The sequence below is a fragment of the Astyanax mexicanus genome, chromosome 4, assembly GCF_023375975.1.
Source record: "Astyanax mexicanus isolate ESR-SI-001 chromosome 4, AstMex3_surface, whole genome shotgun sequence".
Taxonomy (NCBI): domain Eukaryota; kingdom Metazoa; phylum Chordata; class Actinopteri; order Characiformes; family Acestrorhamphidae; genus Astyanax; species Astyanax mexicanus.
In genome coordinates, this window is record NC_064411.1 from 38,897,522 (window position 1) to 38,912,971 (window position 15,450).

Genomic DNA, 15,450 nt, shown 5'->3' on the forward strand with positions numbered 1-15,450 from the left:
TGAATCGAACAGGGGGTTGGTTAAGTGGTCCTGTCATTCAGACTTACTTGAATTACAAGGAGGTTATTAATAACAAAAGCTGCATGTAAGGGTGTAGGGGGCTGCATACTATTAATTAAAAAATAAAACATTTTGAAATTCAACTTAAAGGAAAAAATAGCTCGTGCATCACTTTAAATTTGTAAATTCTTAAAAACAGAACTTATGTAAGAACGAAAAATCGTAATTGAGAATCGTTCACATATTTAAAGAATATCGAGATTGATTTTTTTTTCAATATTACCCAGCCCTAACTTTTTTTTAATGGTAATTTTATTTCTAATTGTTATGCCATTTTCTCCCAATTTACATGGCCAATTACCCAATCCACTCATTAGGACTCCTCCTATCACTAGTGATGCCCCAACACACCAGGAGGGTGAAGACTAGCTCACGTCTCCTCCGATACATGTGAAGTCAGCCACCCCCTCTTTTTAAACTGCTGCTGATGCAGCATTGCCGAGTAGCCAGCAAGCTCGGTGGCAAGCTACATAAACAGGATTCAAACCAGCGATCTCCAGATCATAGTGGCAGGGCCTTAGTCCAGTGGACCACTTAGAGCCCATGGATTTTTATTTAAGTATACAGTAAATGTTACACAGACTTCCACTTATGGTAGCCAAGAACTGCCTCTCTTAAATGGAGGATGGTGGCCCTGTTTTAGCATTATGACAAATTCCAAACGATATACAGGGGCAGTTTCCCAAATGATGGTGGGCTTTTGGTGACAAGACATTCATACTTTCTATATTTTGGACAAAGGTGGAATGTGGCCTTTGCTTTAAGCCCATCTGACACACACAATGTCATATTATAAGGACACATGCCTGGGAGGCAGTGAGGGCTAAGGGCCATACTCAAGAGTGGCATCTTGCCAAATCCTGGTATCAAACCCACACCCCTGTTATTAATAACCTGGTGCACTAAACATTGAACCACCACTTTCCCCTTTATATGACTGAATAATAAATGAAATAGCAAAAATATTATTTTTACAAATATAATTTAATACCATTTTAGCCAATAATATTATGTTTTACTCCATCACTCTTCCAGCACTTTTAAACACTATTAAATTATCTGCTCTCACAGGTTACCCTAGGCTTGGGGCCCATGTAATGATTAGGGCCCACTGATTGGTCAGGTTTTTAAAATGAATTAAGTTTCTAATTTAAAATCAGCATAACCACCCTGATATACGCCTAAAAATAAATTATAATTTAAATCTGATTAATCACAGAATATTTTTGTGATTAATACAATCATAAACAAATATGTTTAAGTGATTGAGGTCATTAATATAAATAGCAGTGTTTCTACTGTAAAGTGGGCATTTACAAAAATGACTAGATATGCAAAAAAAGCTCGAAATGTATGACAGTGAACTGCTGAATCGGGGGTTCGATTCATTAGAACGCGCAATTCAAAGGAATCGGTTCGTGGAATTGAATCGGGCTTTCCATTACAGATGCATCAGGCAGTTGGGTGCGCGCAGCGCGTTCACAGGTGAAATCGTGTGTTTCATGGTAATGCTATTAGCTCGTTACCCGGACGGTAGGCTGTAAAATCAGTTTTTGCAGTTTTGTGGAAATTGATGATTCTAATAACTGTATTAAATACTAAGAGAAAGCACGTGTTTTTGGTTCGGTTTGTCAATTTGTCAAATACAAATAACACAGAAAGTGAAGTCCAGAGGAAAAGAAGGTAAAGAGATTATCCGGTGACAGAAAACAAAGACTTTTAAATCGCCAGCAGCTTATTAGCATGAGGATGAAGGACGTGGGCGGGAGCCTGAAGCTTATGGTTTAAACTCCTTCACCACTTCAGTCTTTGTAGGAGGATAAAGCTGCTTCAGAAACACCTTTGAAGTCTTTTTTATTGAATACAAATCTTGTTAAAATTGGAACTTGCACATAGTAATGAAAATATATTAATAATAGGAAATTAGCAAATATATCTGCTTATCCTCTTTGAGAAATATGATGTACATAAATGCAAATTATAATAAATGCCATTCATGCTTAAGGTTTCCTTAGTAAAATTGAATTTATTTATTAAATCTCTTAAGTAGTAAAAAACTGTTATAAGGTATTCAAAGGAGATAATAAGTTAAGTTTTTGCTGAAAGAATTAATCAAATCAAATCACTAGTGAATAGTGTGAGATTTACAGGGTGGATGGATCAGAATTACTAAGTATATTAATAAGTAAAATTGTTCTAATATTTTTCATTAATCCTCACACCAATATATCAACACCAAATGTTTTCTTAAAATGATTCACACTACACTTTTTTGTATTTTTCGACTTATGGTATAAATATGGCTCAAGAGGGCATCATTCATAACATCATGTATTGTGATTTATATTTGTATTTGTGCAGTACAGTATTTTTTTTATTGTTGCACATTCCTGGTTTCAAATCTATTATGGCATTGTGAAAAGAGAAATTCCAAAAAAAAGTAATAGCAAAAATATACTTTTTTATTGTATTAATTCACTACTGAATTTTGTAGACATCACTATGTACCAGCAATTGAGGCAATGTAATTTTAGCCTATAATATTATGTTTTACTCTTCCCTTCCAGCACTCCAGGTCAATGATTATCTGTGATCAATGTCCTAGTGTTTAACCACTGAGCCACAGCCTATTTAACCTGTAGTATTAAACACAGTGTTTACTGTTCCTTTAAAATTGGTTCCTGCAGGCTGAAACACATCCTTATAGCTTCAGTGTGAATAGGTGGGGCCTAAGAGGTGCATGATAAAATAAGACTGATAGTGTATGCAAATGTAGTGATGTTTTGTGATGACATGAAAGCAACTGTTTATAGTTTGCATGCATATGAAAATTATAGACATTGATTATTATGTTATTCTCAACAGTCATTTAAATGGTGGACTATTAAATACTATAGTATGTATGTTGTGTATAATTGTTTTTACACAGTGTAGTGGATAACACCACAATCTCTTGAGCAGATAATGGCTCACTTTCCTCAATTACACTCTCCACCCATGGATGAATTCTCCTTCCTATGTGAGAGCATCAGTCAAATGCAGTAAATGAAATTAAGCAGTGATGGTGGATTTCATGGCAGAGCTTTGTATGATTAAAACCAAATTCTGGTCATCACTGCCCCCTTTTGGCCTGACAGCATCACTGCATGCTGTGATGATCTATTTTAAATCGATATTTCCTGCACTCCAACATAACGTGAATTGCTGACAGCTAACCTATTTTTCATTATTTGTGTTACGCTCTGGTCTAGCCAGGCTAACATAATAATAAAAAGACCCTTAGGGCTATAGCATCATTAGCACAGGGTCACCATTCACTATGATTGCTCAGATTCACATGACTCACCCGTGTAACGTCAACCATTCCTGACATTTCCCCCAGGAAAAATAAAAAACACTAACCAACCACGTCTTTTAGTGTTAAGCAAAATGCATAACAAAAGCCTATATATTTTTTAAGAAGCACATAAATAATGATTTGTGCAGTTACAACACTATTATACCCCACCTAATTCAACTAATGATACCTAAAGGCCCATTTTATTGAATAAGTTGGCTAATATAATGTGAGAAAATAGCACCTGATGTTGTACATAAAATATAAAATTTACCCCTCAATCCATTTAGGCTACATGGTGCATCTAAAAAATGAATATAATTGAATTTTACTTTATTTCAGTAATTCAGTTTAAAATGTGAAACCAGATGTATTACAGACAAAGTGATCTATATTAAGCATTTATTTATTTTATTGTTAATGATTATGGCTTACAGCCTATTAAAACCAAAAAATCAGTGTTTCAAAAAAATAGAATAATATAAAAGACCAATTGGTACTTTTGGCAGAGTGGGCTGTGTGCCAAATCCTGCTGGAAAAGGAAATCTGCATCTCCATAAAAGTTATCAGCAGAGGGAAGCATGAAGTGCTGTAAGATTTTCCAAGAAAACTAAGCGCTGACTTTGGACTTAATATAACACAGTGGATCAACACCAGCAGATGACATGTCTCTCCAAACCACTACTGACTGTGGATTCTTCACATTAGACCTCAAGCAGCTTGGACTATGGGTCTCCACTCTTCCTCCAGACTTTAGTCAGTGCAGTGTTCTCCCTGAAAATCGTACAGCACTTCATGCTTCCCTCTGCTGACAACTTTTATTGAGATGTGGATTTCATTTTCCAGCAGGACTTGGCACACTGCCAAAAAAAACAATTGGTCTTATATAATATTCTAATTTTCTGAGACACTGATTTTTGGATTTTTTATTGGCTGTAAGCCAAAATCATCAACAATAAAATAATTAAACACCTAAAATAGATAATTCTGTGTGCAATACATCTATATAATATATGAGTTTCCATTTTGAACTGAATTAACTCAATAATATTTTATTTTTTGAAAAACACAAGTATAGAATCTAAGCTGCAGAAAGAGAAAGCGGGCCATTTTATTTTTGCCAACATCTCTCCATTGTGTTAAAACTGAGGTTGTAAGATATGTTTCAGAGTTAACTGATTGTTAAAGGAGGTTAACTGTTCTTAACAGTTTAGAACAGGTTAATGAACACTTGCTGAATTTTAGGTTTCAAAGTAATGCTAGGGGCTACATTTTGTTCTTGTCATTGTTTGTCAGTTAAACTATTGGAAAACAGGAACCTGGAAAAATAAAAAGGAAATGGTCATGAATAAATGTCATTCTATAATAAATGATGCAGTTATATGAGAAAACATGTATTGTACATTGCATGTAAATGAAAATGACAATAATTTTGGACTAAGGGTTAAATATTTGTTTTGGCCAAATTTGAACCACATCAGTTCAAATTTAGCTTTGGTGTAATTGGATTAAAGAAATTAAATTAAAGACATCAGATAAAGAATATTTTGGATTCAGAGTAGATTTAGATTTAAAGAGAGAAAGTGTGTAAATTTGATGAGTTACTGAAGTATCTCTTTAATGTCAGTTTGCTGCTGCTGGTTTTCAGTTGAGTTGTTTGTGTTGAGCAGGCTGTTTATGCTCGGTGGGGAATGGCTTGGCACGGATTCATCAGGCTCGTCCTCATTCTCAGCGCCTTCCAGAGAGTCAGAACGCCCCCATAAACCGAGCCGAGCATCCAACGCAACTTCAGTCCCTCACTGCTACACAACACACTCAGCAGCACTCATCCCGAGCTAATGCTCCACCATGAACCCGCACTGCGCGCGCTGTGGAAAAATAGTCTACGCTACTGAGAAGGTGAACTGTCTGGACAAGGTATCTGTTCTTTCTTTTTTATCTGACTTTCTCTCTTTCTGTAAATGCCAGTCGGTTTTGTGTCAGTGCATGAGTCTCTGTGCTTTCCCTGCTGAAGAAAAATCCAGCTGCTTTTGGACAGTTTAAGGTGCTCTTTGGTGGTCAAAACATACATTATACTGGTAAACCAGTACAAAGTGTATATTTCACTTGATTTTGGTCATTCTTGGCTTTGCTGATTAATTGCTGGTCAACTAGCTTGGCCATGTTGAATAACCAGCTTGGTGATGCTGGTCATGCTATTCAACTTGGTCTTTCTGTTTATTCTTGCTGGACATGCTGTTTGACTAGCTTGGTGATGATAGTCAAACTGGTCAACCAACTTCTGTTTATATTATGTTTATATTGTTAAACAGCTAGTTAATGCTGTTTGGACATGCTGTTTTGTTGGTTATGCTGGTTGACCAATATGGCAATGCTGGCCAGTTTGGTTTTACTGGTTGACTAGCTTGATTATTGCTGGTTATGCTGGTCAACTAGCTTGGCCATGTTGGATATCCAGATTGGTAATGCCGGTCATGCTATTAAACTATCTTGGTCTTGCTGGTCAACCAGCCAGGCTGTGCTTTTTGACCAACTTGGTGATGCTAGTCAACTAGCTTGGTCATGGAAATCAACAAACTTGATTATGCTGGTCAACCAACTACGTCTTGCTAGTCAAACAGCTTGGTTACACTTGGCTAGTTGGTTAAACTGGTTGACCCGCTTGGTGATGCTGGTCATGTTGGTCAGTCGGTTTGGTTTTACTGGTTATGCTTGTCAGATTGGTCTAGCTAGTTATGCTGGTCAACCAGCTTGTTCATGCTGTTTATGGTGGTCACCCTACTTGATCAAGCATGGTCAACCACCTTAGTAATGCTGGTCATGCTGGTCAATCAGCTTGGTCTTTCTGGTTATGCTGCTTGACCAGCTCCTTCTTGGTGATGATTCTGGCCAACCCTTTGGTCCTACTTTTAACGTTGGTCAACACTTGTTTTTGCTGGTAGGTCACTTGATAATGCCTCTCAACCAGCTTTGTAATTTCGGTTATGTTGGTTAATCAGCTTTGACTTGCTAGTCATGGTCTTGGTTGTAAGCTGCTGTTCTTCCAGCTTGGTCCTGCTAGTTTGGCTGGAGAAACAATCTAAGCTGCTCAAACATCTTAACTAGCTTGACAAACTTGACCAGCTTTAGCTGACCATGCTGTTTTTTAAGCAGGGTGCAGATTACAAGCATGTTTGTTTGTTTTTGTATTTGTTTATCTTCCAGTACTGGCACAAGGGATGCTTCCACTGTGAAGTATGCAAGATGACCCTCAACATGAACAACTACAAAGGATACGAGAAGAAGCCCTACTGCAATTCGTATGTAGTAGCAATGCATCCTCATTATTTAATATGTCAGCAGAGCTGCATCATCACTACTTCCAAAGAACTGTTTTTTACATAATCTGCAAGTATGCAAGACGTACCAACAGTCTGCTCTCACAATGTTTCTCCAAATTGCTTGCCTTGTTAAATATAGAACATGCTGTAATATCTGTGTAGAGCTACTGATGTTACGCCAGTTTGCTGCACAGAAAGCATAATTCATGTATCTCTGCCAGCTTGCGCAGTCTCTTTCAACTTCCCTTGAGCAGGCTATTTTAAAGCTCCCCATAATCAGTCTTTCTCTCCCCTCAAGGCACTACCCCAAACAGACGTTCACCATCGTGGCCGACACTCCAGAGAACCTGCGACTGAGACAACAGAGTGAGCTGCAGAGTCAGGTAAGTTCACTCCTCTAATCCACTGCTAATTATTGTGGAGGGACTACAATGATTAACCAACAAACGAATGCACCAAGGACTACTGAAAAAATTGGCTTTGGCAGGCAGATACGTAAATGATTTTTCATTAGACACTAGGATTTGCCACAAAAATGGTGTAAAAGTGCTTCCCCGCTGTCCTATGGAAATTCCCTCAGAGGCAACTTTTAAATAGTGTGCCACCTGGTGAGAGATTATTGATTGTTGACATGTCTCTATGACACACTCAAAGACCCTGATTTTAACTAAAAAACAAACTTTGACATTTGGAACATCATTGAACTGCAAGTGATTGGATGGATGTTCCAACAAATTGCCCACCATTCACACATAGTACTCTTCTTTTCATTCCAACAACAACTTTATAGTGCATTATTTTTTGTCATTTAGTGTATATTTTGATTGTTAAAGCAACATTTTGTTGAATTTTTATTTTAAAATAACAGCTTTAAAATCATTGTGCAACTCCACTGACTTGTACTAGAGAGAACAGAATCTCATTGCTACTCTAGGTTCGGCATGCTGATAACTGCACAATGGAACAGGCAGTACAATAACTGCATATAACTTGCAATAACTGCATAACACTGTACAGCTGCTTTAAAGACAAATTGTGGTCATATAGCTTATATGATACCATACGACTTATCCATGATTTATCCATAAAAATATATGGAAATACACTGTCTGCTGTGTGGTGAACTTTTTGCCCATTTGCTTTGGACAGAGGCCACATGAGCAAGTCTATTACAGATTAATTGGAAGCCAGCCACAATTTGAGGCCATCAGGAAAGAAACATCCTTGAAACAACCCCAAACAGTATTCCATGATGTTGTGGCAGGCAAAGCATAGATCCTACCTCAGCTGCAGCCTAGTGTCTAAGCTATAGTATTGTTGATGCATCAAAATCTATTTAAGCTCAAATAGCTCCCTCTTGTGGAAATCTTTCAGCCTTCTAAACACATGGAAGTGAGTTACATCCCAAGTTTAAAAAATGATGACAAGGCAGGAATTATCTGTTTATTAATTTATTTACATTCTGAACTATTTCTTATACAGAATACCTACTTAATTCCATCAAATGCATGCCTAAATTACAGGCAGGTTTAAGACCATACAGCTCTGGAAAAAACAAGAGACCACTTAAAAAAAGATATGTTTCTTTGCTTTTACAAAATTGAAAACCTCTGGAATATAATCAAGAGCAAGATGGATGATCACAAGCCATCAAACCAAGCTGAATTTTTGCACCAGCAGTGGCATAAAATTATCCAAAAGCACTGTGTAGGACTGGTGGAGGACAACATGCACAAAATGTGCATGTGATTAAAAACCAGGGTTATTCCACCAGCTCTGCATATTTTTTTTCTCATTTTCTGCAAATAAATGCTCTAAATGACAATATGTTTATTTGGAATTTGGGAGACATGTTGTCTGTAGTTTATAGATTAAAAAACAATGTTAATTTTTCTTACAAATATACCTATAAATAGCTAAATCAGAGAATCTGATTCAGAAACTGAAGCGGTCTCTTAATTTTTTTCCAGAGCTGTATATTGATTTATTTTGTTTTATAAAACAAAGCTTTATTGCATGTTTATTGTATTGTATTAGGGTTCTTATTGTTTTGTTGTTGTTAAAAGAAAGGTATTACATATGTAACAGAAAGTAACCAGATTAAATTTTACTGATATTAGTACACTATTTCTTTGTACAATTATGGTACAGTTCTACATGCTACTGTATTGTTTTTATTGGTAATCAGTAATCTGCTCTGGATTACATTTTTATCTGAATGCACAGGTGAAAAGAATCTGTGCATGCTGCACACTGTTATAAAACAACAATCAAAGCCAGCAGATCAAGGGATGAGGTAAAACAATCAGTGATGGAGAGCCTTAGCTCATCCAGGGAGTGCTTTGGTTGCCAGTGTGAGGCTGGGTGTGACACTTTGAGGTCAGCATGGAGAAAAGCAAGGCAGCTGTCCGCTCGGCAGTGGGCTGGCCGATCCCCCACGATTCTCCACCTGGCAGCTCGGGACACGTTGCCAAGTCCTTGTTGTTCAGGTTTTAGCCCAGGCTCTCGGACAAACACTTCACGCAATCAAGCAACCAGGACACGTGCTTGTGCAGATTTATTTTTACCGGTTTTATTTTTGTAGATCTGGTTCTCTTTTACTGGACAGACAGCTGTATTTTAGTTTTTACTGACCTGAAAATGTTCAGCCTCTGCCCAGGCTTGACCAGCACACCTTTGGCTGGTTCTGCTCCTCACCATCAGGAGAAAGGTTGGCTGTATGCAGGTTTTAGGAGCAGTATTCTTCAGGCCATGCTTCCATCATGTTGGGATTGGTTAAAGAGTTTACCAGTAAGGCAAGTACAGCTCTGGAAAAAAAATAAGAGACCACTTAAAAATTATGAGTTTGTTTGATTTTACCAAATTAAAAACTTCTGGAATATAATCAAGAGGAAGATGGATGATCACAAGCCATCAAACCAAGCTGTACTGCTTATATTTTTGCACCAGGAGTGGAATAAAGTTATCCAAAAGCAGCGTGTAAGACTGGTGGAGGAGAACATGCCAAGATGCTTGAAAACTGTGATTAAAAAACACGGTTATTCCACCAAATATTGATTCCTGAACTCTTAAAACTTTATGAATATGAACTTGTTTTCTTCACATATTTTTATTATTTCAGCCATTTCAAATTTTTTGCAAATAAATGCTCTAAATGACAAATATTTTATTTGGAATTGGAAGAAATGTTTTCCGTAGTTTATAGAATAAAATGTTCATTTTACTCAAACATATACTTATAAATAGCAAAATCAGAGAAACTGATTCAGAAACTGAAGTGCTCTCTTAATTTTTTTTAGAGCTGTATGTCTCATAACAGTTGGTCAGTCTTAGAATTCCATATCAGAGAATAAATAATTGGTATATTAGTATATGGGCAGTAAGTGTTTGGACACCTGCTCGTGTATTGTTTATCCTGCTTTGATTGGAGTAACTAAGGACAGAACCACCTCATTCATCATCCTCAACTCATCCCACACTCCTCAACTCATCCATCATTCCATAAAACACAATTCCACAGCTCAGTTCTAGTAGCATTATGCAAGGTCACTAGGTCAATAGGTGCTTTAAAGATAGAAGCCTCTAACATTGCTGACTTATCCTTCTCTCCTGATCCACAGGTGAAGTACAGGAAAGATTTTGAAGAGAGTAAGGGGCGTGGTCTCAGATTTCTCGTGGACACGCCAGAGCTGCAGAGACTGAAGAAAGCCCAGGATCAGATCAGCAATGTCAGTCCTGATCAGGAAGTTCGTACAAACAGTTCTTTTCCAGTTGTGTCATTTTAATGAATTCATGTCTGAAGCTTGTTAATGATGTGACTTTAATTATATTGTACTGGACAATTATTATTTAGTTATTACATTAAAAAAATGTTCAAATTGCTTGATTTTTTTTTCTCAAGTTATAAAATGGAGGAATGCTAGTCTAGAACCTTTGCTGGTTTAGTTCATGCACTACACAGCAGGGCTGTCCAACAACCAGCAGCACACCTGATTCTACTTGATTAACCAGTGGGTCAGTCTTCAAACAGCTGATGTGTGGAATAAAAACCTGGAAACCTAAAAACTTCTAAAGTACACTCTTATTATATATATTAACATAAATAATTCAGAAACTACTAAGATTCTAAGGCTATGTTTAGACTCCCAGTCCAAATCTGATTTCTGGCATATTTAGACTGTACCTAGATCGTTTTGTTTTGATAGTATGGACAGCCAAAAATCACATGAAATCAGATTTTTTGCAAATCGGATCCAAACCAACTGTTTGCAAAAAATCATATTTGAGTCACTTAAGCATGGTAATGTGAACATAGCCTGTTCATAGGACAGTGTGTCCTCCAGGACCAGAGCTGGAAACCTTAAGCCTACAACTAGGTTTAAACCCCATCTAAAACTGACCCTCTGCTTTCCTCTTATGGTTCCATTCCTGCAGGTTAAATATCATAAGGATTATGAGGTACCAGGGCTGCACGGGGTCCCACAGGGGGCACGAGGGGCTTATCTGGTGCGGGCACAGGGGAGACCCAATCATCAGACCATGGGAAACAGTGCAGCACAACAGAATGTCCATCAATACATCATGGATGTGGATCGTAGGCCAGGGGTCATTGTGGGTAAGTTCAAGATAAGAAGCCCAGATCCTTCAGAACTCGTACAACCATACACATCAAATGTGGTTAAAAAGGACAGTCAGTTCTATATATATATAAAAAAATGCAGATATAAGAAGTTAGAAGATACCAACAAAAAAATACCAATTAAAAACTGCAGTTCACCTAATGTAGTCAGTAGACAATGAACAGTACATCATAATTTGCATCACGCCTTCTCATTGCCCTATTTCTGTCTGTTCCTTTGTAGCCCCTGTTCTTCCTGGAGCGTACTACTCAACTGGACATAGCCAGGGTCACAGCTATATGCATCAGGCCAGCATGCACTCCCTGAGGTCCATGCAGCTGCGAGCACATCCAACATTGGTGAGCGTTCATGAAACTCAACACACACCAAAATTAAAAGTGTAAAAAACTGTAAAATTGACATTTGGTGTAGTAAAACATAATAAAGAGTGCTAAGCTTTGTTAAATAGCCCACCTCTATTCTCTCGCAGCTTTCTGAGATCCAGTCATTTTTTCCACTTTGTCCAAACATGCTTTACAATGAATAATGTGGGACATATTTTGCCCTTGCAGATAAATTATCCAGGCTCAAAGTAGCTCCACACCTCATTGGTAGTCTCCAGAGAGCCCTGAAATTAGCTTAAGCTACGGGTTGTAAACATTGGCAAAATATGCCCCATATCATCCATTCTAATACAGGTTTGGACAAAGTGTAAAAAATATCTGGATCTTGGAAAGCTGCGGGAGAACAGAGGTGTGCTATATAACAAAGGTAAGTACTCTTTATCATGTTTTACTACACCCAAAGTCTTACACTGGAGTTCTCCTTTAAGGGGACCTATTATGCAGAACCACCCTGGCACCAACCGTCTCCCCTCAACCCCCACCAAAGCCCCATCCACTAGATCAGTTGAAGAAACACCAGCAGATGAGGAAGGCACAAGTACTTTCAAATAAGGAGTTTTGTGCTTCTATCGCAGTTAAGCACTAACTAGCTTGTTCGTGTTTTGCCATTTAGCACAGGCTAACACTAACCTTTGGTAAACGCAACGTCTTATTTGCGTAAAAGTGACAGAGCCCTTAAATGGCTCATTGTGAAAGGCACTGAAACTGGCAAGAATAGAGCTGGTGAGATATTTATCTTTAGTGATTTTGTGCAAAGAACTTCATGAAAATATATTGTATGTAACAGTCAATAGACCTAATTTTTTTTGATAATATGGACAGCCAGAAATCACATCAAATCTGATCAGATTTTATGGCAAATCGGATCCAAACCAATTCTTGCAAAAAATCAGATTTTAGTCACTTAAGCCAGGTAATGTGAACGTAGGCTGTAGGACAGTGTGTCGTCCAGGACCAGTGTTGGAACGTCAGGCCTACAACTAGGTTCAAACTGCTTTCCTCTTATGGTTCCATTCCTGCAGGTTAAATACCATAAGGATTATGAGGTACCAGGGCTGCACGGGGTCCCTCAGGGGGCACGAGGGGCTTATCTGGTGCGGGCACAGGGGAGACCCAACCATCAGACCATGGGGAACAGTGCAGCACAACAGAATGTCCATCAATCAAGCTTTGTTAAATAGCCCACCTCTATTCTCTTGCAGCTGCAGCACAATATATTGTATATAACAGTCAATAGACCTAATTTAACTTGTGTTTAACCAAAATAATTTAATTGCAGCCCTATTCCCTGGATGTATTGTTTAAAATCCATGCCAATGCAAAGGACACTCAGAAGTATGTGGAGTAATGTGCAGTGACAGTTACAAGATTTTAAATGGACATATTTAGTTTCATTTGTAAAGGGGATATAAATGAGTCTTAAACTTTCAAAGAGTGTGCAAATGTGAAAAGATAAATTAAATAAACATAAAAATAACGGGCAGAAGGATTTTTCTCTTAGTTTTCTTCTGTATCCATATTTGTAATTAACATTGATAAAAAATGAATCAACAGTGACCTGAAACCTCAAGCTGGCCAGTACTTGTTTTTACTACTTTGTGAGATAGCTTTTTTTTTTATTCATATGGGATAAAAGTAACATTTTTTAATCCACATCTTCCAGAGTGTGTACAGGGCTCTGTACGACTACACAGCTCAGGACTGCGATGAGGTCTCGTTCCGAGACGGTGACATTATCCACAACGTCCAGCCCATCGACGAAGGCTGGCTGTACGGGACTGTGCAGCGGACCGGACGCTCTGGCATGCTGCCCGCCAACTATGTAGAGGGCATCCGCTAGCTCTCTTCCTCCAAACGCCCGAGTCTCACCCCCACTGAGCCTCAAATTAAACCGCTCCACTGCAGCTGATACAGGGATCAGACAGACAGACTTGTAAATAGACAGAAGCAGGCCTCTATTTTGCTAGTATACACTGTCCTTCTTTCTGTCTTTCTAAAACGTGTCCCTTGTTTTGTTACACTGTGCTCTGTACACTTAAGCATGGTTTCCCGGATATGAATTAAGCCTCAGACTAAACTGTGATACAAGTAGGAAAGTCTAGGCTTAAACCGAAGCTTAATGTTGGTCTGAGGAAACTGTGCTGTTATTTGTATTTCTAGAACTTAGGTAGTTCGTGTGCATGTGATGTGATTTTGTATATAATATACCCCTATATTTTCTACCGATTTTAAGGAATTTAGGTTGAATTGAAGTAAAGACAATCTGTTTTAATCTGCATAACTAAAGTTTTGAATGGAAACAGTCATTTAGAGTGTATGAACAACCTTTATGAGGAAACATTTTCTTTTATTTTGGGACTATTTTGCCTTACTAAACCCTACATGTACCTCTCTACCATAAAATTAAGAGAACACTTTCTGTTGCAGTTTCTGAATCAGTTTCTCTGATTTTGCTATTTATAGGTATATGTTTGAGTAAAATGAACATTGTTGTTTTATTCTATAAACTACAGACAACATTTCTCCCAAATTCCAAATAAAAACATTGTCATTTACAGCATTTATTTGCAGAAAATGAGAAATGGCTGAAATGACAAAAAAGATGCAGAGCTTTCAGACCTTAAATAATGCAAAGAAAACAAGTTCATATTCACAAAGTTTTAAGAGTTCAGAAATCAATATTTCGTTGAATAATCCTGTTTTTTAATCACAGTTTTCATGCATCTTGGCATGTTCTCCTCCACCAGTCTTACACACTGCTTTTAGATAACTTTATGCCACTCCTGGTGCAAAAAAAATCAAGCAGTTCAGCTTGGTTTGATGGCTTGTGATCATCCATCTCCCTCTTGATTATATTCCAGAGGTTTTCAATTTGGTAAAATTGGAAAAAAAGAAACCCCAGATTAAACAGGATTAAAACTGGACTCCATTGCAGAGAATTAAAAAAAACAGAAGAAATAAAAGAAGGCACTGATCTTGCCTGTATTGCCGATGGTGGGCACATCGGTGCAAGATATGTTGAGGTAAAGTTATAGACGTCATGCTTCTAGGGGGTTAGTGAATATTATATGAACTAGTTGCTAGTTGTGCTGATCTAAATGAGAGACCAGTCAGTGGACCTGTAACCATTTAGTGGCATAACTTTTACTGTGATCGTAAAAGCTATTTTTAATCATCGCTTTTAGAGGCACTGAACTTTACAGACGTCCGATTTTATGCACCAACTTTATACCCACTCTCAATTACATTTTTCATACATCGTGATCATTTAATTATGCAGATTAAAAAAATAAAAAAATAGTAAAATATATATTTATTTGAAACAAGAAAAAAAACAGCATCTGTTTTGTGTTGATTTCATGACTGAAGCTTTAATTTTGTATGCCTTTTTAAATAAGCCTTTTTGTCTCTCTGTCCAAATTAAACATTTTTGTAGCATGTATTTGTTGCCAATTGTTAAAATGTATGTATATATGCAGTATTTGTAAAACGTGATGTACACATTAAAGTGTATTTGTATGCCACATTTCTTGCAGGTACCATGATAAGGGTATGCTGCACTTATTTAAAAAAACAAATGCAGTTTTTAAGTGTATGATCATTAGTCAAACTAATGGTAGACTTTGCAACTGCAGGGCACAGTTTTTCCCTGTTATTTCAGTCCTCAAATACGGCCAGCGTGATCATCTCATTGATTTTACCACGCTGAT

At 37.5% G+C, this 15,450-nt stretch overlaps 1 protein-coding gene across 2 annotated transcripts; it reads left to right on the forward strand.

Annotated features, from left to right (window-relative positions):
* The first annotated feature begins 5,075 nt into the window (after positions 1–5,075).
* nebl (nebulette) lies at positions 5,076–15,182 on the forward strand. 2 transcript variants are annotated; one of them, XM_049478600.1, is made up of 7 exons: positions 5,076–5,314; positions 6,602–6,696; positions 7,016–7,100; positions 10,338–10,445; positions 11,152–11,332; positions 11,580–11,695; positions 13,404–15,182. In XM_049478600.1, the coding sequence occupies exons 1-7, from the start codon at positions 5,246–5,248 to the stop codon at positions 13,578–13,580; spliced, it is 831 nt and encodes a 276-aa protein (XP_049334557.1). In that variant the 5' UTR covers positions 5,076–5,245; the 3' UTR covers positions 13,581–15,182. The 2 variants fall into 2 exon arrangements, with proteins under 2 accessions (XP_049334557.1, XP_049334556.1); XM_049478599.1 differs by having other exon boundaries at positions 5,077–5,314; positions 10,338–10,463.
* Positions 15,183–15,450: the final 268 nt, after the last annotated feature.